Source organism: Narcine bancroftii, chromosome 12 (genome assembly GCF_036971445.1).
Source record: "Narcine bancroftii isolate sNarBan1 chromosome 12, sNarBan1.hap1, whole genome shotgun sequence".
Lineage (NCBI taxonomy): Eukaryota > Metazoa > Chordata > Chondrichthyes > Torpediniformes > Narcinidae > Narcine > Narcine bancroftii.
In genome coordinates this window covers 17,781,156-17,807,147 of record NC_091480.1, presented here as the reverse complement: position 1 = coordinate 17,807,147, position 25,992 = coordinate 17,781,156, and the positions used below count along the sequence as shown (strand labels likewise).

The 25,992-nt window shown below is 41.3% G+C and overlaps 1 protein-coding gene across 4 annotated transcripts in view; it reads left to right on the top strand.

Annotated features, from left to right (window-relative positions):
- Positions 1–25,676, top strand: part of LOC138746998 (protein shisa-9-like) — a 209,837-nt gene extending 184,161 nt beyond the window's left edge. For 2 of the 4 annotated variants that reach the window (XM_069905813.1, XM_069905814.1), the window contains one exon: positions 17,601–19,633. In XM_069905813.1, coding sequence (XP_069761914.1) covers positions 17,601–17,974 — 374 coding nt within the window. In that variant the 3' untranslated portion in view covers positions 17,975–19,633. Of the gene's footprint in view, positions 1–17,600; positions 19,634–24,061 lie in introns of those variants that run through there. The other 2 variants (XR_011347226.1, XR_011347225.1) reach the window with 2 other exon arrangements.
- The last annotated feature ends 316 nt before the right edge of the window (positions 25,677–25,992 follow it).

Here is a 25,992-nt window from a genome sequence, read left to right as displayed (position 1 = left end):
GCATCAGATGTGGAGTGCAAACGAAAATCAGCGGCAAATCATTTTTAGGTCAGTTGAACTAATGCAATGTGTCACTACCATTTATGTGATTAAACAAGCTAAATTCAATAAAAGTTAATTTAATATTTCTCCAAAGTCCTATGTGATGCAGGAAATCTGAAATTATTTTTATGTTTAGCGTCATGTTGTCTATCATCATCTCCAATTAATTTTCAGGAAGCAAATCTTTTGAAAAAAATTTGTGGCCAGTGATATTAATGTGAATTAATCAGTGTTATCCAAAAACATGACCTTGTAGTTAAGCTTTGTCCCCTTCCAATAGCAATGGAAAAAAACACTGGAGAAGGCTTTCTGCTGTCTGATCAATAGTTGCCTCTCAATAAGCATTGCTAAGATTCGTCATTTCACTCTTTGTTAGCACAAATTGTCTGCCACACTTCCCCCATTACCATGGTAACTGCACTTCACCAGCACTTTTGCTGGGACATCCTGAGTCTGAGTCTGTGCGAGCAGGTTATCAATCCGAACCTTTTACTCTGTAGGATTGCTTTCAGGTTTGCTCAAGCAGCTGCTTTCTCAACAGAATCAGCTTCACGTGGGCAGCCATTCTGAGGGACGCTTGATGGTGTAATTTTGGCAGGCTCTTGTTGCCATGGCGGTGAGCTTAGTTGATGCTCAGCTGCTCCAGATCTGAGGAGTTGTATACTCCTTAAAGAGAGACCCAGCTGAGGGTGACTGCGAGTTATGCAAGCATATACACCAGAGACGGAGAACATTTTTAGATCTGAGCTCAATTCCAATGCACCAAAAGTTAAGGGCCTTTTTTAAAAAATTAAAATAACATTGACTCTCCCTGGCATCAGGTAACTCTAAAGACAGAAGAAATAACTTAACATTTTCCACCAGCATCTTCGCCCATATCCTCCACTCCCTGTCCCCAGCCCATAAAGTAGACACATTCCAAACCATTAAAGTCCCATGACACAAAGTTCCATCTCACATTTTGTGGGAGTGAGGTCAGTTGTGGTTGGGGCAGGGAGCCGCAAATTGGAATGTGGATCCAGTAAAACCCCTGGTATCTGGCACCTATGGGGATTGATAGATGCTGGATAAGTGTATTTTCTGGTTGCTTGAGGCAATGCCGAACTAATACACCTGCATTAAGAATGCACGGTTTAAAGGACAAAAATACTATACTGTACTTGCACTGACTAAACTTCACTTGTATGAATAGATAAACCTTAAAGCATTTTACTTTATTTTAAGTCACATTCTTTAAAAATATTTATCCATCACTGCATCTACAGGTTCCTCCCCCTCCATGGAGCCGCTTGAAAGACGAAAAATAACATCATAATTAACCTCCCTCCTCCTAGTTGACCGTGGCAACTCTTACTAAGCAGGGATAAGGAGACATTTTAAGAGAGTCACCCCAACAGTGGGCAGCATCAACCAGCTCTTCATCCTGGTGACGCCATTGCTGTTTCACGTGCAAAGCATGACCAAGGCCCTCTGCTGGCTGAATATTTGCTCCCACCTTCACCAAAGGTTTATATGTTACTTCAGAGAACATCTACTTTTACATTTTTAAACGTGTCTATTTTTACCTATTATTTTATTCTTATTTATTTTAATTTTTAAAAATTCTTTTCCTTGATTTATTTTTGCCAGTTGCTTAAGGCTGCCAGCTGCTTGAATTTTGGAAACCAGAGATTTTACAATATCACCACAGGACATTGTCAACAGTGTTCCTTCAGATTACAACCGTGGTTCTCAACCTTTTTCTTTCTAAGTATTCCCTATGCCGTAGATGCTCTGTGATTAGTAAGGGATTGCTTAAGATGGTATGTGAGCGGAAAGAAAAAGTTTGAAAACTACTGTTTTAATTGTACCTCAATGACTCATTTTGTGCGCGGTTTCATAACTCCAAAGGAAATGGGCCTTTTGAGAAAAATGACACAGTGTTGCTGGAAATTCGGGATTCAAGATTATTTTATTGTCACGCTACAAAGCAGAAAATGTGGTATTACATAAACTTTCCTTTTGTCTACCGTAACACCGACAAAAAATCGCTACTTTCCAACTGAGCTATTTTAATCTACCTAATAGATTTGCCTCTGATATGTTGTCTTTGCTCATCAGCCTCCCTTTTCAAAAAAAATTTCCTCTCTCCAAAATCTTATATTTGCTGCAGAAGGAGTTGATGGGAAATATCTTCCAGAGAATGGCTGTAGAACATCTAACATTTTGCCTGGAGTCACTTATTCTTATGAGTCAAGGACGCTGTGCACCTCAATACCATAGGCAGGTGTTGCAACTGGTTCTTGACTTCCTGTCGGGGAGACCGCAGGCAGTCCAGATCGGTAACAGCTCCTCCAACACCATCACACTGAGCACAGCGGCCCCCCCCCCCCAGGGCGCATGCTTAGTCCACTGCTGGTCACACTGCTGACCCACGACTGTGTGGCTAAACACAGCTCAAACCACAACATCAAGTTCACTGACAACACGACTGTGGTTCTCAACCTTTTTCTTCCCACTCACATACCGCTTTAAGTAATTCCTTTGCCATCGGTGCTCTGTGATTGGTAAGGAATGGCTTAAGGTGGTTTGTGGGTGGGAAGGGAAGGTTGAGAATCACTGCTCTAGACCCAATTGTTACTGAAATATTTTGCTTGAGAAAAAATTGTCATTGGCCCATTTCCTTTGGAGTTATGAAACCGTGCACATAACGAGTCAATGAGGGACGATTAAAACAGTGGTTTTCAAACATTTTCTTCCCTCTCACATACTACCTTAAGCAATCTCTTAGTAATCACAGAGCACCGATGGCATAGGGATTGTGAGTTTAGTAGGGCAGTTAGAAAACCACTGCCTAGAGCATATTCAATTGGTGGGGCTGCACCTAAAACAAATTTGGATGTTCTCATGGTCAAAGAGCTGAGCTTTTAGAAAGAAGCATTTTCAGAGATGCTCCAAGGTTATTTGATATTGAGAATGATTGTCGAGATCTAGCTTTATGGAATTATCATCCCACATGAGACGAAATAAATGATCTGCATTTTGGGAGTGTAGGTAAATTTTCTTATGAAGATAGACCGCAAGTTCTATACTATTCTTCTCATAAAGGTTTCTGCTGAAACTATTTTAATCTAACAAGAATAATTTCTCCGCACCTCATTATTTTGATTGGGTTACCATCAAGGGATAACTGCCATTGACAAATTCTTGTTTAAATATATTTCACACAGCTTGACACACTGAGCAAAGTTGGTGGGATTCTCAGCTGAAGTCAAATAATTGAATCTTTCTTAGATTCAGAAGAGAGTGGCACAAGCAGTGGCAGATTAACCATGAGGCTGAGTAGGAGGGGGGCCCGGCAGGAGTGGTGACCTTAGGCTCCCAGGCAGGAATGGGGATGTCCTGCTCCTGGGCAGGAGCGGGGACCTCGGGGTCTGAAATACTTGCAACCCAAAAATTCAATCGATCCCCCACATGTCCCTTTCGACTTCCTGGCATTTTTGGTCGATATCAACCACTTTGGAGACTACTAATATATTTAACGTAATTTAATGTCATTTTATTCTATTCAACGAAGGGTGGGGTGTGGGGGGGGGGGGCAAAGTCAGGGGGAGCCTTACTAAAGGTCAGCCTTGGAGCCCAGGTGGTAGTTAATCCACCACTGGGTTCAAGTCCCACACAATTTCAATGCTAAGGAAGCACAGTGTTGCTGGAAATTCAAGATTTAAGATTATTTTATTGACATGTAATAAAACAGAAAATGTGACCTTACACAAAATTTCCTTTAGTCTACCATAACACAGACAAAGATACATTATCAGCAAAAATTCCCAGCACCCCTTACAGCCATTGAATGTCCATGGTTTTACCGCCACCCACCTACAGCCTTCCCGGCCACAGTCCAAACCATCAGCAACCTGAGCTCCTAACATGATCAGGAAGCCTTGAGCACACTCTCACCACCCAGTTCCGCTAACTGGTACCACTTCAGCCAGTCCTCAGCAGTCCGTAGCCTGTTGTGATGCCCCTCGTCCGCAGTCGCCCACGGCCTACGTGGAGTCCTCTCCTTGAGTCACCAACAGTCCGCCGCCGCCTGTGTGTTCTTCAGCCTCAGAGCTCCTTACTGATCCATCACCGTGATCAACGTCCAGACCAGAGGATCGTCTCCTTCATCAATTTTCCCAAGCATCCTCATCCTCTACCTTCCACTCCCTGTTCCTAGCCTGGAAACCAGACCACCCATGTTCTAACCATCAAAATCCCACTAATAAATGTGCCCTCTTTGACTCCATAAAAGTCTGTGGGAATAAAGTCAGCGGTGGTGAAGTGAGATGCAGCAAGATAATATATTAAACTATCCCTATCTGGTACATTAAGTAGATGTAAGAAATCCTATTGCACTATCCAAGGGATGGCATTCTTTGAGCTAACATTTAACAGCATCTTCAAGAGATGGATGATGCGGGCTGTTATTAGATTGCTTTTTCGAATCTTACTGCACAGAAATTGCTTTGTTTTCTTTGTTAGAATAGAAACTACACAGTAGCATGAATAACCTCCTATCCAGTAAATGTACAAATTCATGTGATATCTTAAAGTGTTTTAGTCATTTTGTTGCCATTGGGCAGTTTGTCCCACAAGCAATCTACTCCAGTTATAACGATCAGACTTGGAGGCAAAATTTCACCCTTTGACGCAAGCAATTCCAGGTTTAATTTTATTCTTGTAGCAACTATTACACTCAGAGATTGGTGTAATTTATGATCTGGTGAAAAACTACCATTCCACGAAGCCCTCATATTCCAAACCAACACTAATCGTGTATTAACTACAAATGGAAAACCATTGTCACTTCTTCCCCCGAAAATAATTTTATTCGCAATTAAATTATGCACCAACAAAATTAAGCAAAGTCTTTTTGCATCCACATTCACACATTAAATTGCTGTACATTATTACATTCATTCTCTAATTTTCTACGTAGCTCTGTTCCCAAGCACTGCGGGCTCTTGTAGTTTTTTCCCATCTCCGTTGTTTGAAAGACTCGAGTCTCAGACCCTCTATGTCTGGTAGCGGGAATTCCCTAGACTGTGGCCCTTCCCTACAAAACTCTTGTGTTGTCTGTGCTAGGATATAATAAAATAGGATCAAGTGTAAGCCCTCTGACCCGTCAAGACTGCTCCACCAGTCAATGTGATCATGGCTGATCTGATGATAGACTCATCTCCACCCTTATTCCTCTACTATGTAAAAATCTATCTAAGCTTGTCTTAAACATTTTTCCTGAGGTGGCCTCCACTGCTTCAATGGGGAGCAAATTCCACAGATTCACCACCCTCTTGGAAAAGCAGTTCCACCTTGTCTCCATCTAAATCTACTACCCTGAGTCTTAATGCTATATCCTCTAGTTCTAGTCTCTCCCACCAATGGAAACTTCTTGTGTACCTCTAACCTATCTATGCTTGTCATAATTTGATATATTTCTATAAGATCCCCTGTCATTCTTCTAAACTCCAGTGAATTGTTGTGCCAGTCAGCTGGATTCCCATTGCCACTGGTTATGATCGAAAACCTGTTACTGGTGCACGTACTTCTGAGTAGAGTGGGGGTCTCGCAGTTGTATTCATCAGACTCCTTCCGGGGGATAGCCAGGAAGCAGAATAACAGGTGAATGTGACCAAAACAAGGCCAAGCACTTTAATCTTGTTGAAGTGAAATCCGACCATATTTCCACACAGAATGGAATACTTGTACATGGAAGCTACTCTCCAAGAGTGTAAGAGTGCTGATTTTATGCTACGTTCTGTCAAGCCACTTCATTTAGAGGAGAAAGCAAAGCATTAATTTAGCGAGTTAGCATCGAGCCAAAGTGCCGAGAGTGGTTGAACGACCTTCACTGCTCCTTGGGAGTTCAGTCAGGGGAGCAGCAACAAAGGAGATGAAATGGAACAGACCCACATTACAAGCGAGAATACAAGTGCACAATTAAAGGCTAATTAACTGATGAAGAGTGATACACATGTTGTAAAATGGTTCACGCGTACTTCCCCGCATGCAGTTTGAATCCAATTGCTGAAGTAGAACAAGTTTGACCTGTGAAAAAAATACATTTAAAGAAAAATAGGTTAACAAGTTGGTTCTGGGAAAGCTTGTCCAGAGGGGCCTGTTTAATATGCATGAATATATTAAAGCAGTCCAAATTCCTGACAGACATCAAAGTCTGTGCTTCCTCTTTGTGCATCCAAATTCAGAATAGATAGAGTTTAGCTGATCCTTGATGAGAGAAAAAGAAACACACTCTGCAGTGCGGCAACAACTATCAGCCCTTTCACTTGTTTTAATTTTGAATGCCAACCAATATACCTGCTCTAATTACACAATAAAGAAAGGAGAAGCACATGTGTTTTTAGTAGGTGCCTTTCCCAGCCTTGGGAACTCCCAGATCATTTCACTGCCAATAATCACTGCTGTAATGTGGGAAATGAAGCAGCCAGTCAGTGGACAACATAAGCTGAGATAAAATCATCATTGCTCAAGTACAACCCGATGAAACAACGTTCTCCAGTCCTCCATGCAAAACACTCAGACACACAACCAGGCGTAACACACATACATACAGACAATACATAATGCAGTCTAGTATTCATATATACAAATAAATAAATAAGTATTGCTTTGTAAATATCAGTGTCTCAGATGGTTAGTGTGAGCAGTCCATCCTTCCCACTGTCTGTGGGAGGAAACTGTTCCTCAGCCTGGTGGTGCTGGCTCTGATCCTCCTGTATCTCTTTCTCTGATAGGAGCAGCTGAAAGATGCTGTGGGCAGGGTGGAAGGGATCCTCAGTGATTTTGTGCACCCTCTTCAGACACCGATCCTAGGAGGTAACATCAATGGGTTGGGGGAGTGGGGAAGACTCCAGTGATTCTCTCTGCCACTCTTATGGTCCTGTGGATTAACCTCCGATCCATTTCTCTGTTGCAACCACACCATAAAAATGTGCTAATACCCATTTAATTTATTTTGATAATATTGGTTGAGTATTAACCTGGACAGCAGGTCATATGCTTCTGTCCCCACTCCCCACTCTTTAAAATTATGACAGGATCATACACATCTACTTGAAGGGGAAGGCATAATGTTTCATCCAAAACACATTCATCCCCCACACTGGAGGGTCAGCTCTTGTCATGAATAGATCTCAAGGGTGGGGCTTGAACCCACAGTGCCACATGACCAGGGCTTGGAATAACCAGAAATTCACTTTTGCTTGTGCCTGCACAGTTAATGCACGAGTGATTAATATTGTTTTTAATCTCGCCAATAATCTAACTTTAACTGATTTTAAGAATGATTCAAATGCACTCTATCAGGAAAGTCATCTGAAGACTTATTAATTTTAACATGGCTTCATTTTAACCCCTGGCTTGCCCATTCAGGTTTGGATGAGGGTCGGGAATGAACTGATAGGGACCTTGACTTGCTTTACTGTTTACGTTACCCTCTTCAACAGTTGTGATGACTTTCATACTGGTCCAGGGACAAATCCTGAACATTAACATTAATTGGTGTTAAAAAATAATTGTCCTGAAATAACATGAAAATCAAGTTTGTATTGAGCTGTGATTGACATTCAGTAGAATAGGTCAAGGAATAGAAGAAACTATGTTTTCATATGTTATAGGAAAACACAATGTCCAACTGATCCAAGTCCCACAATAGCATTCTCATCCTTAATGTGGTAACATACATCCCTTTCCTTCAATAGGACCTAAAGACCATAAGATATAGGAGCAGAAGTAGGCCACTCAGCCCATCGAGTTCACTCTGCCATTCCATCATGAGCTGATCGATTCTCCCGCTCAGCCCCACTCCCCTGCCTTCTCTTTATAACCTTTGATACCTTTGCTATTCAGACACCTATCAATCTCTGTCTTAAATCCACCTGGCGTCTGCAGCCACCTGTGGCAGCAAATTCCAGAGGTTCATCATTTTCTGGCTAAACAAATTCCTCCACAACTCTATTTAAAATGGGCACCCTTCAATCCTGAAGTCTTGCCCTCGACTCCTCTACCATGGGAATCAACTTTGCTGCATCTACTCTGTTCAGGCCTTTCAGCATAAAAAATGCAACTATGAATTCTCCCCTCATTCTTCTGAACTCCAAGCAGTACAGTCCAAGGGCCGTCAAAGTTTCCTTATATGCTAATCCTTTCATTTCAGGAATCATTCTTGTAAATTTTCTGTGAACCCTTTCCAATGCCAGCACATCCTTCCTTAAATAAGGAGCCCAAAACTGTACCCCATACTCCAAGTGAGACCTTGCCAGTGCCTTAAAGCCTCAACATCACATCCCTGCTCTGATGCCCTATTCCGCTACATATGAATGCCAACGTTGCATTCACTTTCTTCACCATCGACTCAACCTGGAGGTTAACCTTTAGGATACCCTGCACGAGGACTCTCAAGTCCCTTTGCACCTCCGAATTTTGAATCTTCTCCCCATCTAAATAATAGTCTGCCCACCTATTTCTTCTACCAAAGTGCATGACCATACACTTTCCAACATTGTATTTCATCTGTCACCTCTTTGCCTGTTCTCCCAATCTATCTGTCTCACTTAAGTCTTTCCGTATCCCACCCTATCATCTGCAAACTTAGCCACAAAGCCAAATGTTCCATAATCCAAATCATTAATATTCAATGTAAGTCACTGTAAATGTGTGGAAAAGAAAAAGTGTATATCATGGCTATTGTGATTTATGGTGTGAAAAATAAAAAATTTAAAAAAAAAATATTCAATGTAAAAAGAAATGGCCTCAACACTACCCCCTGCAGACAGACACTGGTAACTGGAAGCCAACCAGTATAGGAACCCTTTATTCCCACTCTGTTTTCTGTCGACCAGCCAATGCTCTACCCATGCTAGTATCCTTCCTGTAATTCCATTGTCTCTCATCTTGTTTACCAGCCTCATTTGTGGCACCTTGTTGAAGACCTTTTGAAAGTCCAAATACACAACATCCACTGCATCTCCCCTGTCTATCCTACTTGAGATCCCTTCAAAAATTTGCTATAGATTTGTCAGGCATGATATTACTTTAAGGAAACCATGATACCTTGCCTATCTTTTCATGCACCTCGAGGTACGGTACTCCATTACCACATCATTGACAATCAACTGCCCTTTTATTCCTTCTACCAAATTGCATGACTTTCCAACATTGTATTTCATTTCTCACTTCTCTGTCTATTCCCTCTCTGCAGCCCCTCCATTTCCACATCACTATCTGCTCCTCCAACTAAATTTGTCTCATCTACAAACTCAGTCACAAAGCCATTTATTCCACAATGCAAATCATTAACATACAACATATTAAAAAAATTAAATTAAACGACTTGCATGACAATGTGCTCCTTGGAATACTTCACAGCATGTAACATGGGGAAAGCAGTCTCCCATTTGAAATGAGGTCTGCAGAGACTCGCTGGAATTCATACTGACAACAGCTTTGGTTTATCCCAAGGGGAGTTGGTGGAGGACCAAGCAACTAGATGACTGCAGTCCTTAACGTGGATTTGTCGACACCTCTGTAGTTCCAGGCTAAGTTCAAGTTTATTGTCACAAGTACCCGGCTGTAGTGATAGAGATAAATGGTGATAGGATAATGTAGGTGTCCTTGTTGGCCACGTGTACTGGAGTTGAACCCCATGTTAGAGAGGTGGCATCTGCTGTGGATCTGTTTCATTGGTATGCAAACTGAGGTGGGTTGAGGGTGACTGCTAGCTGGAGATAACAAGAACCAAGACCTACCTCCCGAAATGCTTCATAATTCATCGGCAATAGTAATTTAGGCCTGTCACTACATTTTTCTTTGGCACTGGAATGAAAGTGACCTTCTTAAAGCAGGTGGGTGCTTCAGCCTTTACACCAGTGGTTCTCAACCTTTTACTTTCCCTATGCCATCGGTGCTCTTGTGATTAGTAAGGGATTGGTTAAGGTGGTATGTGGGTGGAAAGAAAAAGTTTGAAAACCACTGTTTTAATCGTACCTAATTGACTCATTATGTGCATGGTTTCATAACTATAGGGAAAAGGCAGGTGAGCCTATAATCAGATCAGCCATGATAACAAATAACAAAACATAGAATGTTAAGCAATAATATTTTTTTAAATAAAGGAATTAAATCACAATGAATTACACTGTTGCTCATTTGAGTCCCTGATTGAGTTTGTTGTTGAGAAGACTGATGGTTGAGGGGTAGCAGCTATTCCTGAACCTGGTGGTGTGAGACTTGTGGCACCTAGACCTCTTTCCTGATGGTAGCAGCAAGAACAGAGCATGTGCTGGGTGTTGAGGGTCTTTGATGATTGCTGCTGCTCTACGATAGCAGCGTTCCCTGTGGATGTTCTTGATAGTGGGATGGTTTTGCCAGCGATGTTCTGGACTGTGTCTACACCTTTTGCAGGGCTTTCTGCTCAGGTGTCTTGGTGTCGCCGTACCAGACCATGATTGCGTTCTGAATTCCCTGACTTGATTCTAGGAGGTCATCTGCCTCAATTCTTCCTCCATCTCTTGTCATGCTTCAGTTATTTTCCTAGTCACACTCAACTCCACAGGGAATTTTGAACAATGCATCCATATTTGGAGCAATTGGCTTATGGACTAGCAATTCTGCCAAAATACACTTCCCCAAAATTTTGATTAATAAAGAGCTAATTTAATTGTAATAGCAACAGTGTAATTCATTGTGATTTAATTCCTTTATTTAAAAAATATTATTGCTTAACATTCTATGTTTTGTTATTTATGATGCAATATGATGAAGTTTAATTTACATCACAGGTAGACAAGATTTCAGAATCTTTTTGATTCTTCTCACACAGAGCGCTTTGATTTAGTTCTTTTAAAATTAAAGAATTACTCCAGAATCAAGTCCCTGCTGTGGCTTATCAAAAGTTTGTTCAAAGAAATTACTCGCTTCTAAAAGTGGCCTTTTGTAAGTGAGGTTCTTCTGAAATGTTTCTCAGTGGTAGATCAGAATTACTCTTCCACGGCAAGGTGGTACCTTGCTGAGTTTTCCAGGAGCCTCGATCCACACCTATTTAATGAAAGCAGACAGTGGCCAATCTCTGGAATTTCTTTTTGTGACAAGACGCACAGCACCCCCCATAATTTTTGGGACAAATACACTTTTTTCCTTTATTTGCCCCTGTGCTCCACAGTTCTAGATTTGAAATCAAACAATTCACGTAATGAAAGTGCACATTCCAGATTTTATTCAAGGTATTTTTTCTTTAATTTAGAATTTGTAATCTATGGGAGATGGTGACCAAAACCCTTCAACCCTCCCACCCTCTCCCTCCAAAAGAAATAAAAGAAGTGAAGATAAAGAAAGAAAAAAGAATCTCAAAAATAAGTAAAAAAAGAAGGAAAATAGAAAAGACATAAAAAAGAACAAGGATAAGACATTTTTCTACTGTAACAGCAGGTTGACGGCAGATGCCATCTTGCTGATCTTCTACTCTGTGTTAGATCACCCAAACCACAACACCTAGGTCCGGCTGTTTGTTGTTCATTGACATGGGCACAGACCTCCCATCCTGTGAAGGCATCTCTGTTAGGTGCTGCCATCATAACATCATTAAGGATCCCTATCACCCAGCAGGCACAGTTGGCTCCTTTACAGCGCCAGTGATCGGGACCGAGATTCGAATCCTGCCCCGTCTGCAATGAGTCTGTATGGGTCTTCCCGTGTCTGCATGGGTATTCCCCAAGGGGCTCTGGTTTCCTCCCACCGTTGGAAACGTACCTGGGGTTGTAGGTCAATTGGGTGTTTTTTTCTTTTCTTTGGCTTGGCTTCGCGGACGAAGATTTATGGAGGGGGTAAAAAAGTCCACGTCAGCTGCAGGCTCGTTTGTGGCTGACCAGTCCGATGCGGGACAGGCAGACACGATTGCAGCGGTTGCAAGGGAAAATTGGTTGGTTGGGGTTGGGTGTTGGGTTTTTCCTCCTTTGCCTTTTGTCAGTGAGGTGGGCTCTGCGGTCTTCTTCAAAGGAGGCTGCTGCCCGCCAAACTGTGAGGCGCCAAGATGCACGGTTTGAGGCGTTATCAGCCCACTGGCGGTGGTCAATGTGGCAGGCACCAAGAGATTTCTTTAGGCAGTCCTTGTACCTTTTCTTTGGTGCACCTCTGTCACAGTGGCCAGTGGAGAGCTCGCCATATAATACGATCTTGGGAAGGCAATGGTCCTCCATTCTGGAGACGTGACCCATCCAGCGCAGCTGGATCTTCAGCAGCGTGGACTCGATGCTGTCGACCTCTGCCATCTCGAGTACCTCGACGTTAGGGGTGTGAGCGCTCCAATGGATGTTGAGGATGGAGCGGAGACAACGCTGGTGGAAGCGTTCTAGGAGCCGTAGGTGGTGCCGGTAGAGGGTAAATTGAGCCAAAATGGCCTATTACCATGCTGTATGTTTAAAATTTAAAACAATATGTTTTGTTGCTGCTACTTTCAGCCAGAAGGTGCAGAATCCTCAAGTCCAGAACCTCAAGGTTTAACATTTCTTTATCAACAGCTATCAGGCTCTTGACCTGCCCCATGCTACCCAAACTATAAACTTCTTTGAGACTACCAAATGTTCTGTCTGCAATACTGTAAAATTTCACTTTTTTTCTTGTACTAATTGTGCATATTTATTTATCTATCCTTTTGTATTTATTTTCTCATTTTTATCTCATGGCACATTATGATAATTTAATTTATACCATTGTGGTTATGTGGATGCAGCAAGTACAACTTTCAGTGCATCTTTACCTTGTACTTATGTACATAAAAATAAGCTCTCATACTTATTTATAAAGCAAACCCAAGGATTTACTTAGTAGGTTATTTGTCACAATATGTAATCTTCCAAAAGCTAAGGCCCTAAAAGCTGATAAACCAAATGCCATGCTCCTCCTTGTTGCAGTGTGAGAGTTCTCAAAGTGCTTCAGAGACTAATAAATATTTTCCAAGACATTATGACAGCAAATGTGACAGCCAGTTGCATGTAGCAAGGTCGCACAAACAGCGTATCAGCTATTAACTGGACAATCTGTTCAGTTGAGTGGAGTTGTTTGAGAGAGGGATCTTCGGCAGGATACCAGAAGAGCTCGCTGCTCTTTCTCATACGTTGTTCTGAATGGGATTCTAACTTCCACATCATTCAGTGTAATGGCACAATTTGCATTACTACAAGTTTACACAAACAGATCATAACGTGGGCCAATCAACTTGTGGCTTTCCAGTTGTGTAGAGGAACTTAATCAATTTTTATCTAAGGCAAAAATTGATTGGTTTTCGATTAGCCAGGGCATCAAAGGTTAGGAAAATGGATCAGCTCATGATTGAATGTGGGGTAGACTCGATGGGCTGATTGACATATTTCTGCTCCTATGCCTTGTGGTCAAATAGCAAGATGGTGAAGCATTATCTGGGTGCCATAGTGGCACGGCTGGTAGAACAGATATTTCACAGGTCCACTGTCCTGGTTTTAATCCAGATCTCAGGTGTCGCGTGTGTGTGTCTAGTTCTCCCTGCGACCATAAGCGATTTCCCCCAGTCACTCTTGTTTCCTCCCAATGACCAATGGTGTGCAGGCTGATAAGTTAATTAGCCACTGCAAATTGCCTCTAGAGTGTGAAAGTAGTAGAATCTGGGGAATGTGCAGGGAAAGGTTCTGGAGACTGGGATTGCTCTAAGAACTGGCAGAGATTTGACAGACCAAAATCTCCTATGTCACAAGAAAACATTAAAATACCTTGCTGAAAATCTGAAATAAAAACAGAACATGGTGGAAATATTTGGCAGGTCAGGCACCATCTATGGGGAGAAAAATAGTTCCAGGTTGATGACATTTCAACAAAAGTACAAAATGCTGAAATACTTAGCAGATTAGGCAGCTTCTAGAGAGATGGAAGTGATTCAGGTCAACTTTGAGATTAGCAGGTTTTAGTAGGTAGAGAAGGGGGGAGGGAGCAGAAGAGAATAATAAGGATGGGATGAAAGCTGGAGAGTTGTCTAATAAAAAGGATCGCTAGTATTAAGAGGAAGAAGTTGGTAAAAGGATGGGAAAAAAAGAAACAGGTCAATCTAGAGAAGATGTAAACAGGAGAAATGGAATAGTTTTCTGAAATTGCCTTAAGTAAGTACCATAGATGCTAGCAATCTGAAATAGAAATATGTTTTATACTTAGTGTTATGAATTAAGTCAGGCTGATTATTGTAAATGTTTCAGTAGATTATGGGCTGCTGTATTTATGGGGTATTGCAACTGATTTGTTGAAAGGAAAATTTTATAATGCCATCATTATAATGTCATAGAATTAAGACTGCAGTTCAAATTTTAAGTACAATTTCTGGGCACAATCAGAAATCTCCAGCCCAGATGTGAATACAATTGCACTTTTACAATGGAGGGTGCTTTGTTGGGCAGTGCATCTTTATGGAATGCATGTTTTATTGGATGCAAATGCTCTAGAACTGAAGCTAAACCTCCAATCTGTTACCCACCCTGTTGGATTTACTTTACAGATTCTAATTAACCTACCAAACCACATGCTCTTGGGATGTGGAATGAAACCAGAGCCCCTGGAGGAAACTCATTTGGTCAGAGAATGTGCAAACCCAGAGCCCCTGGAGGAAACTCATTCGGTCAGAGAATGTGCAAACTCTAAGCTCCAAATAATTTTGTTTATGTTACCACAATCACCACTCAACCTTCTCCATCCAGTCTCTCCCCCCCCCTCCCCGCCCATTATTGAAATACTTTATCACAGCAAATTCCTATTGATTATCTCTTTCATCCTTATCCCATGTAATTAGATCTTCCCTAATGGTGACCAAAACTCTGCACAATCCTTCAGTTGTGGCCTTAACAATGTTGATAGAGTTGGACCCTGCTCTTGTATTTTGTCTCAGCTACAAAGGAAGTGCTTAAAGTGGTCTGTGGGTGGAAAGAAAAAGTTTGAAAACCACTGTTTTAATCGAACCTAATTGACTCGTTATGTGCCCGGTTTCAGAACTCCAAAGGAAAGGGGCCAACGACAATTTTTCTCAAGCAAAATATTTCAGTAACAATTGGGTCTAGAGCAGTGGTCTCAACCTTCCCTTCCCACTCACATACCACCTTAAGCACTCCCTTACCAATCACAAAGCACCGATGGCAAAGGAATTACTTAAAGTGGTGAGTAGAAAGAAAAAGTTTGAGAACCGCTGCTATCCAATTATTTTCCCTAATAATCTGATAGTTTAACAATCCCGTTACTGACGCTAGATTTTTAAAAAATTCCAGGTTTATTCATAAATTCAAATTGAATGCAAATACGGAGAGGAGGAGGGACATTTATTGTAATTGTTATGATGTCTTATTTTAGAATAATAGCTTTTCCAGATCAGCAGGTCACCCATCGATAAGACTGTCAAGGTGGTGAATCATTATTCATCAGGTAATCCAACCAATCAACCAGAAATCAAAATGCAAGTCAACTCACAAAGCTCAGAGATAACACGGATTAATTCAATTAATTTACCAAAACTTACAAAATTTGACAACGAAAGAATGACTGTAGTTATATTTGTGAGCTAGTTTACCTGTGGAGTGTGCAAAATCCTGAGTGCAATGAACCATCATCTGCACAAAATACATTAAACATTCCCAAGCTTAAAATTGATTTGACATTTTAATATTTTAAATGTTTGCAGAACCAATTCTCTAATAATCCTCATAATGGAGATATTTTAGTTGAGATAAAGCAGTTGGGAAAAAAAATGACAGAATAGCAAATGGAATATTTCAACACATCTTTGACATTTGTGGGAGAGCAGACTCCTTGGAGAAAGGGAGAAGACAACAAGAGAATCCTGCTGCTCGCAACAGAATATACTGGTTTATAGTGTGAGGGGATATGCAAAGTTAATGCCAAGCAACACTTCTCTTCAGTTGTTTCCTTAAAGCATCATCATGTTTAGGATCAAAATATTTCTTAACCAACAAAGGGCTGACAGTAGCATTATTTCGGTCTATAAGTTTTGAATAGTCTATTCAAAATGTCACTTAGTTCCTTTCCATCTGCCATATTTAAAGTCATCTCTGCTCAGCTTTATCCAAAGATGTTCCTGCCCAAATTTGGGAACGTGGTGATGAATTTGACCGCAGACACAGTGTGGTAACTTTCTGTAGTATGAACTGATCAGTCATTTTAACTTCTGTAGCTTTTCGCACTCTGAGTTTAATGATAGATGTTTCCTCCATCTATATATAATCCCATTTTAGCCATTTCCATGAATTTTGTGAGATTTGTTTTGAAGATTTGATGTGGATGAGAGAAAGGGAGTAATATTTTGAACTGAGGGCTGTCAAAGTTATGGAAGGGCAAATTCTCCATTGGAAGTTGGAACTGTTGGAATGGTGACCCTGTTAATTCTTTTAATAATTTCAGGTAGATAAAAAAATTCAACTGTTTAGTAAATCTATCTGTAAATGCTTCATGAAAATTAATATGGTTGTATTTTATTGTTTACACTTTCTCATTTTGGAACTGTGTGTAGGTTGTGTAGTATGGATAGGGTAGTGGTTAGCCCAACACAATTACAGCACCAGCAAATGGGGCTGGGGTTCGAATCCTACACTGTAAGGAGTTTGTGCATTCTCCCTGTGTCTGCATAGGTATTCCCTGGGGGCTCCAGTTTCCTCCCACCATTCAAAAAATGTACTGAGGTGTAGGTTAATTGGGGGTAATTGGGCGGCACAGACTCATGGGCCAAAAGGGCCTGTTAACGTGGTGTATGTCTAAATTTAAATTTTTTAAATTTGAAAATAAATAAATTTGGAGCATGTGGACCAGTTGTGAGACAATGTTGGAGTAATCCTGCCTCCATCTTAATGCTAGCAACGTGCGTTGAATCACTAGTACAAATGTCGGAAATTACTCTTTCCTTTGGGCATTCACAATATGCTCAAATTGATTGCTAGACTGGACTGTTCCAGTATTCTCCTATCAATCTTTTCAAGACACACTTAGTCTGAGTTCATCTAAAACTCCATCTCTTTCCAGACTTTCACCAACTCCTTTTCATCTATCACCCAGTGCTTACTGAATTAAATTACCTCTTGGTGCAAAATTCTAACCTTTCATTTCAAACTTTGCCAGAGTGATAGACCTGCAATGCTTCTGCATCTCACGCCCCTCCAGTTCTGGCATCCTGCACAAAGCTGAATTCCATGTGCTCGGACTTGGCTTCAGATATCTGGCCCACAATCCCCGTAAAAGCTCTCCAATTCTCGACTTAACGGCCTATGCAGAAGTCCTTAAAATGTAATTCTTTGACGAAGCTTTTGTTCATCCGTAAGAGCATGTCTTCACGTTGTCAGATAATGTCTGATGATGCTTTTGTGACTGCCTTAGGAAATAGCGCTCCTTTAAAAAGGGGCCAGTGTAATTGAAAGCAATGATTGGAATAAGACTAAGCACCATTTTTAATTTTGGAAATAACACATCACTAATATTTATTTCCCCTTCTTTTTAATATTTCTTAGCTGAGAAGGCAAACGATGACTTCTTTGCAAAACGTCAACATTTTGCAGAACTTGCAGCAAAGGGGACCTTGCCCCTTCACCCAGTGCAGATGCCAATGGATCACGATGACCCAGTGCTTGGCTCAGACACCTACAACACCAAACTGCCCGGGCAAAGGAATAAAATCACCAAGATGTACACACATCCACTGGTCTTCGATACTGACTACAAAACCTGGGACACAAATGACACTACCATCCGCCGGCAGGCCTACGCCAACAAGAGGCCCTGCACGGTGGGCCCTCTGGCTGAGAAAGCCAGTCCTCAGGCCCAGCATTACCTGGGGCACCAGCCGTACTTTGTAACCAACAGCAAAACAGAAGTGACCGTGTGATGATCGGCGCCTTTTTTTTATTTAAAAAAAAAAGAATAAAGAAACCTGTTGTTCTAAGAATTACCTACCCAGAATTGGAAGAGTTTTGAAATGTGCTCTCGTTGTTGGCTACTGTGATTGAGCTATGAAATCTGAAAAATGAGCAATACATACTGAAGGATCAATAACAATGAACTTGGTGTGAACAAAAAAAGTTGTGAATTTTCTTCAATGAAAAGACCAGTTCATATTGCAATAGCACATTTCAGTTTTTTGGCAGAGGCTTTTGGGACACACAAAATGTTTAAGACAACCGGGAACATGTTTTCTGCAAGTTTCTACCTTCCTCTACACACTTGGAAAAGGAAGGGTGGATGCAGCATACCCTGTCTTAAACAGAGCTTTTTGATCAGCTTGCTGACTCTCAGCTGCCTTCAGTCTCACTGGGAAGACTGGGTAACGTAGGTTGTGCCTTTACTCTGGTTAATGATGCGTTCCCTTGGGTCGTGGTTGGCACTCTTGCTTCCTTGCCCTCTAATCTCTAACATTCGCACTGCACTTTGAATTTTGCTCAAGTGCACCATTATGATGAAATACTGTCACTGGGCTGCACCCCTTATTTATGATATATATCTCTGAATATTTCCTCTCAATTAATTGGTGTTTTGGCCACTCGCAGAAGGTCACGAAGTTTGAGGCTGAAAAAGGAGGGATGGAAAATAAATGTGCTCTTCATTATATCCATTTTTAAAAAGGGAATCATAAACTTTGTTGTAATCCCATCACCAATTTTAAATACATACGGAGGATGCAATTTAAAAAAAAATTAATGAGTGAGCATTTGGATTTGGTAAACAATGAATAATGATTTCCAGTGCTGGGACCAACTTGTTTTCACTTGAATTTTGTGTATTATAGTTTGATTTAATGGGACATCTGCTTCCTGGATGCTTTAGTTTCTTCCTTTTAGAAAAGAAAGTGGGGCCCTAACAGCATTCTGCAGAGTTCCGAAATCTGTGCGCCATCTGGTTAACTTATTCATCATTAAGCTTAGTGCACTTGAAAATATTTTTTTTAAACATGAAAAATATAGTTTCCAATTTTATGGGCTGCATTTCCAGTTATATTCATCAACCCTTCAGAATATTCTTTCACCCAATGGGAAAAAAAGAGCCCTTTTAATTTATTTCTTGATATATTTTAGCACATTTTATGGGTTGAAACGCCTCAGAGAGCCAAGACTGAACACAAGGGGGGATCTTTGGTCTAGTCTTGTGATCTGCTCTCTCTTGACACTGCCTCAGATGGAAAGTTAGCTCTGCAGCACAGTACCAGGGTGGAGGAGGGGGGACTTGTATGCTAACCCAGCACAGTTGAAATGCAAACATTTCCCACATTCAGTAGACATCACTGTGATTGGTGCAAAGCTGCACCAAAAATAAATGAGTAGAATCATGCAAAAAGTCACTGAAGCAGCTTTTAAACTTACTCGCAGCAACAAGTGGGAAGAACTGCTAGTTATGCCTCTCTCATTCCCCAACTTCACACAAAGGTATAGGGGAATTTTGCCACCATTGCCAAGTGGATACATGCCCAACCTAACAGGTGGCATCTCCCGAATCACTTTCAGGTAAGGACTTCATTTAGCTAGTTGTTATAGGGCTAAAGAGATATATCATGGCTGGCAAGCTATTGGCAGGCAAGGCCTGACAGGGGTATGGGGAGTTGTGGGTGGGGGGGGGGGGGGGGGAGGAGAGAGAAGACATGGACATTTGATCTCATGAAAGTGGGCCAGCCAGTGCTGGATGGAAGAATTGTGGCTCCAGAGCCACTCTTCCATAAAAAAAAACCTTTTTAGAAAAGAAACCCTCAGTGGTGAATCCTTTTGATGAAGCCTCATGGTCACGAGAGGCCAGTAGTTGGAATAAAGGGCATAGGATCCTTCAACAAGAACAGGCCCATTATAAAAATGAAGTTGTCTTTTGACGAATTGGGTACGATTGCTGTCTGCTTATATATAAGGGCCTGGTTGCGGGTTACTTCTCAAGGTTCCCATTAGAGGGCAAATAGCAGTTGCCCTTTTTTTTAACAGGTGTAATGTGTACAGACAACTTTAACAGTTTTTTTTAAACAGGCTGAGTTTTCCCTCTCTATCGCTTTGCCTTTAATAGAGGCTACCAGAAGAGTTTGCAATTCATACTGAAAAGGAATACTAAATGAATGGTGGTTCTTGTCAGCCAGTATATTAGACATCAAATGACCTCTGAAGTAATGGAGCAACCTTATCGTAGAGATCGCTGTAGAAGGCCGATCTTCTTGAGACCACTGGCAATGCTAAATCATTGCTGGCCTTGCCAAAATGTTTTTTTTAAAAGGAAGAATAGTGAGTGGAGCTGAGGAGAGCAAGGGAATGCGAATTTTGCTCATGCCATATTAAAGGATACTCATGGACACGGAGACCAAGCTAACCAGAGGAATGTATCATCTAATGAGTTGAACACATTGCACAACTGCTATTTTATCCTTGTGTTAACTGCTTTTACTACCCAAACACCTTCCCCTTGACTGCAGCCCTCTGTTGGTGAAGTGAGGCAGTCTTTCACATTGCAATAACTCTGAGCAAGCCAGGAGTGCTCAGCTCTGGCAGAGCACCAACAGGAGTACAGGAGTACAACTACGTTTTTTCCCGTGTGAATGCTACTGACATTCTGATACAATGGTCTTTTTTCCTTCCCTACATCTTGGTGCCTCACAGTTTGGCGGGCAGCAACCTCCTTTGAAGAAGACCGCAGAGCCCACCTCACTGACAAAAGACAAAGAAGGAAAAACCCAACACCCAACCCCAACCCACCAATTTTCCCCTGCAACCGCTGCAACCGTGCCTGCCTGTCCCACATCGGACTTGTCAGCCACAAACGAGCCTGTAGCTGACGTGGACATTACCCCTCCATAAATCTTCGTCTGCGAAGCCAAGCCAAGGAAAGAAACAACCAGTATTGGTGGTGGCATTTCTAAGAAAAATTCTCCCCAGTGTTTTGTTCAGTTTAACCTTTCCTCAGCATCAGACCATCCAGCTATTTGGCCATGATCACGCTTGCTTTGTGGTAGTTGGCCACCACGATTCCTCGGTCGCAACCACGTCCACATTTCCAAAGCACTTCATATGCTTTGGAATGTCTTAAAAGGCAAATTTTTCTCTCTCACATGCCTGTGAACTTGACTGATCCACCTTCAGTCCTGATACAAGTTTTTGTCCTGAATCATCAACAATTCCTTTCCTTCCACAAGCATTGTTTGACCTACTGGGCTCCTCCTGCAGTCTCTTATGTCTCCACCTGAGGTTCTTTGCTTGCCTTTTACTCCTGCTTGCTAGTTTAGTTTCCATCCAAACCTGGATTTATATTTGGATTCATCTGAATACCCACCCACTTTAATAAGGAATTTAAGGATGACGGATTGTGATTTCACATCTGTGCAGACCAACTTCATCATTGCTTAACATGCTGCCGAAACATTCACTCTACTTAATGGTAGCACTTTCAACTTTAACTGAAGGCAAATTAGCAACAACATATTGCGGCAGATTTAGCTAAGCAGCTAGCGCAACACTATTACAGCACCAGTGCACTGTCTGTAAGGAGTTTGTATCTGTGTGGGATTTCCCTGCTTGGTCCTCTTCCCTCCCACACTTCAAAAACGTACCGGGCTTGTAGGTAAATTGAGTGTAATTGTATGGCACAGAAGGGCCTGTTATTATGCTGCATGCCTAAATTTGAAAATGGATATATTTGGACCTAATGTTGGAGCATTAATCAGATGGTGTCTGTACCTTCCTGATAACAGAAGCATCTGGCACTGGGATTTGTGCTGTCCAAATTGTGGGAGCCTCTTGATCTTCCTCCTCTGAGATTCTTGGTAGACGGCAGTTTCAATTGAAATTATTTATTTGCTCTTGAGAAAATTGCTCAGTGCTTATAGCAAACAGTGAGAAGTTGGAAGGACTTGGCAGGACAGGAGGAATCCATGGGGAGAAATGGGTCGTCAATGTTTCAAGGTCAGGGCACGTTGTTGAGAAATTCTCATCTGCTGAGTCCCTTCAGTTTCTGAAGACACATAAGAGACTTCAGGCATGGATTCATCCGAATGTTGATGAAAAGTTTCAAGCCAAAATTCTGACCATTCTTCTTCTCCCACAGATGTTGCTCCACTCCGCCTGCTGAACTCCCCCTCCCCCTCAGCTTCTCATTGTATTCTCAAGGCTCCAGCATATGTAGCTCCCAAGTTGCTGTGTTGTCTCCTCTTCAACCTTGCACCCAATTTTCCTGCATCCTGACTCAGACATGATCCAGATAACCCTCCCTTCTGTGTGCTGATGTTGGAATAAATACCAGTGGGCCTTGGCTGGGACAAGTTATTTGCTTGTCATTGCTCACCACATTAGGGCTTGCAGGCAACAGAACGTTCACTTCACGAGAGTGGCAGGCTCAGACTAATGGATGCAAAAAGAAGTCACTGTTAAAACTTCTCCTGTTTAATTCCACAGAGGATCAATTTGGTTCAGTGTATAAGAATTTAACCTGTGTACATAGAATCTGAGGATTAATTAAGGAGCAGATTATAGCCATACTTTAGTATGTCCTTGCCCAGCAATTTGTATTATTCAAGTACCATTGACCCTGCTGCATTCCTGCTTTGTGCTGAGTAGAAGTCCAACGTGGAATTAACATTGTGGTATCGCTGCATATTTTATACAATAGCTGATGTTACAGAGTTTTGCTGAATGCTTTTCTCCTCTTATGTGCATAAAATATTAAGGAAGCTTCACTGTGCATTTGTTCAAATCTTCCTTTCCTCTGTGCAAATTCCCTGAAATTGTACTTCCTATCCTACAACCCACCGATTCAGAATGTGCCTGAGAGTTTGTTCTCCCTCTGTGGTGTTCGGGCTGAGAGGAGGAACTGAACTCATGGGGAATTTTTAGTGCACTCCATGGCATAGGCCATCGGCATATTAATCTGCCTGCTGAGTATGCTAAGACGTTTAAACCACTGATTTGTGGCCAATTATAGTTCATGCTTGATTGCCTTAAAGAAACCTTTTGGCTTATGAAGAGTCATTGAAAGTGTGATATTATTTTATGTCCACACTGGGATGTGTGCAAGGGGACCTCAGGAGTGTTGGCCACCCTCCATCCCCCACCCCAGCTCACCCAATCCTTCTCCATTATCAGCCAATAGATGTATTTATAAAATTAGGAAATGGGCGCACAAAAACACATTCACTCACGATGGGTGCAGGATCCCCATTAAAAGCAGCCAAATTTAAGATCCCAGAAAACCCTCCTATCCAGCAACCAATGTCTCTGATGTTACCAAAGTCAACAAAACTGGGTGAAAGGTGGCACAGGGGATGATATCTATTTATGGGAGATAAACCATTCCGTCAAATTTAGTTCACAAGCTGGGTCATCCAAAAATCCCACTCAATGGGGAAAGGTCATGATTGTTCCATCCTGGGCCACGCGCACCAGAGTCCTGTGCATTGACGTGCAAACTTATCGAATCACAGAACAACTGTGAGGAAACTGGACTTTTTACAGTGAGTAGGTAAATATTAATTTCAGGGCTCCTATTGCTGACCAAATTCTAAATTTAAATGATGAGAATGGGAGATGGCAAAGGCTAGAATCAGGTTTCTTGAGGATATTTGCAGGCCATAGACTGCTGATCATTGTTCATTCAAGACAAAAACAGAATGAGACCTAAAAGATCTATGGATTCTTTGAAATAATATTGGATCAATACTAAATGACTCGTTATCTTCAGTGGGCGAATTTAGTCGAGATGGGAGTAAGGAGTCACACACAGTAACTTCAATCAGATCCAGGTTTTATTCCTTAGCTTGGAATAGAAGTTTGCAGAATATGATTTTTAAAACTCCGTTCCTTTCTATTGGCTGATTATTTGCTTCTACACCCTAATTCTGAGATCATGTTATCACAGTCACTGATTCTTAATGGGAAGAAGTGTCGAGCAGAAATCAATGTCGTCAGCTATGGATTTGCAAAACCAGACCCTAAAATAGCATTTTCTTCTTACGATGATTCAGGTGAACCAATTCTCTAAAGAGGATCCAGACGTACGACTACTGTGATTGACACCTGCCCCAGCACTCATCAGCCAATCTATCAGGTGCTCACTGCATTCCATGGAGCATCCAAGAGGTTGTAGGAAACTGGTGATAGCATTACCTAAGCACCAATATCAAAATTAATGAGTGTCTTTTGGATTTCACCTCAGTTTGTCCTTCTCCCATTTATAATTGGATGTGATGTAGTACATGAACTCAGGGGTCTGTGTGGTTGCAGAGGCATCAGGAGCGCTGAGGCGAATCCACGGACTGCCCACTAACTCTGAGGGGACTCTCTTTTGCTTCTCATTCTCTTGCTGTAAGGGGCGCCGGGTAATTCTATTGGCGACTATTTGTCTGCAGACTAAAGGAAATTTTGTGTAATATTACATTTTCTATTTTATTACGTGATAATAAAAGAATCTTGAGCAAGGTAAGACATTCCTCCCTAAGATGCATCTAAATTCAAAATTAGAATAGCAAATGCATAAAGGTGCTGCATAGAAATCAGGGAGAAATGGCAGGCTGAGAAGGATGAAACAATATGGTTCCTTAACAATGGGTTTCTATGTTTGCTTTGGAATCATGAGCTGAGTTATGCAGAGTGAAGTAAAAAAATAAAGTGCTCATGCAGGCATTTGAGTCATGGAGTTATACAGCACAGCAACAGGTCCTTCAGCGCACCCTGTTCATACTAACCATAGAACACTATAGCACAGAAAACAGGTAATTTGGCCCTCCTAGTCTGTGCTGAAGCATCATTCCGCTAGTCCCACTGACCTGCACCTGTTCCATAACCCTCCAGACCTCTCCCATCCATGTATTGATCCAATTTATTCTTAAAACTTAAAACCATCAAGCACTTAGTTACACTAATCCAATTCACCAGCTCTTGGTGTCTGCTGTTCAAGAATGAAATTAATTTCTGCCCATTCAATTAAGTGTAAGTCTCAGCTTTTGTGTTACCTTAGTGACATTTATCACATGAACGGTGTGGAATAGTGATTGGGAATCAAATCCCTGAATCCCTAATAGTTGTTTGGAATTCTCTGTTTCTCCTTGTCTATGTCCACACATTTTCCATTGTGCAATCTCTTGAGAGAAAAAGAGCAACTTTCTTGACAAATGCGGTTCTGAACTCAATAATGAAAAAAACATAAATGATTAGCAACTGTGTGGAGTGACTGTAACATAGTACAAATCTGTTAGCGTTCTGTTTTATTTTGGTGCCACATTATTGCTATTACTTTCCAAGAATACCAAGCAGGTCGTTAATCCTTTAGTCCCCCTGAGTGAGTGACCAAGCAAGAGACTGCTGTTTCCATTACAAGGTTTCCAATTTACAACTATTTTGACCTGTGTCATCTTGCTACCCTCATCAAGTGAATGAAACTGAAGGATTTATTTACAACAGTAAGAAATATCTAATGTCATGCAGTTTGGGAATAATTTAAGTGTATATGCATAATTATTTTGCTACGTGTATTGTCTTGCTGTGAACTGCTATTAATGAGCTTGTAAAGCTACATAATTTATGATGTCATCTATAGTCTTGGTTGAAATATTTCTGGTTACGTTTCTATTAAATGTTCAAATAATGTTTGTAAAGAAATCTTTCAATGTATTGAATTAAAATTTAAAATTTCTTACTTGGCAATAAAACTGGTACAACTACTTGAAATGTTTGTAAGGATGTTTTTTTGTTCATTGTTGAGCAAAAGACCAGAATGTGTTATACAGTTTTAAGATGGACTAGTGCATAATATGGTCTGCATAAAGGAACATGAAGCAATACTCCATCTGGGAGTACAGTATAACACCCTGGTATCTGGCACCTATGGGGATTGGTAGATGCCAGATAAGTGTATTTTCTGTTTGCTTGAGATTTGCATGTTATGTGAGTGGCGTGT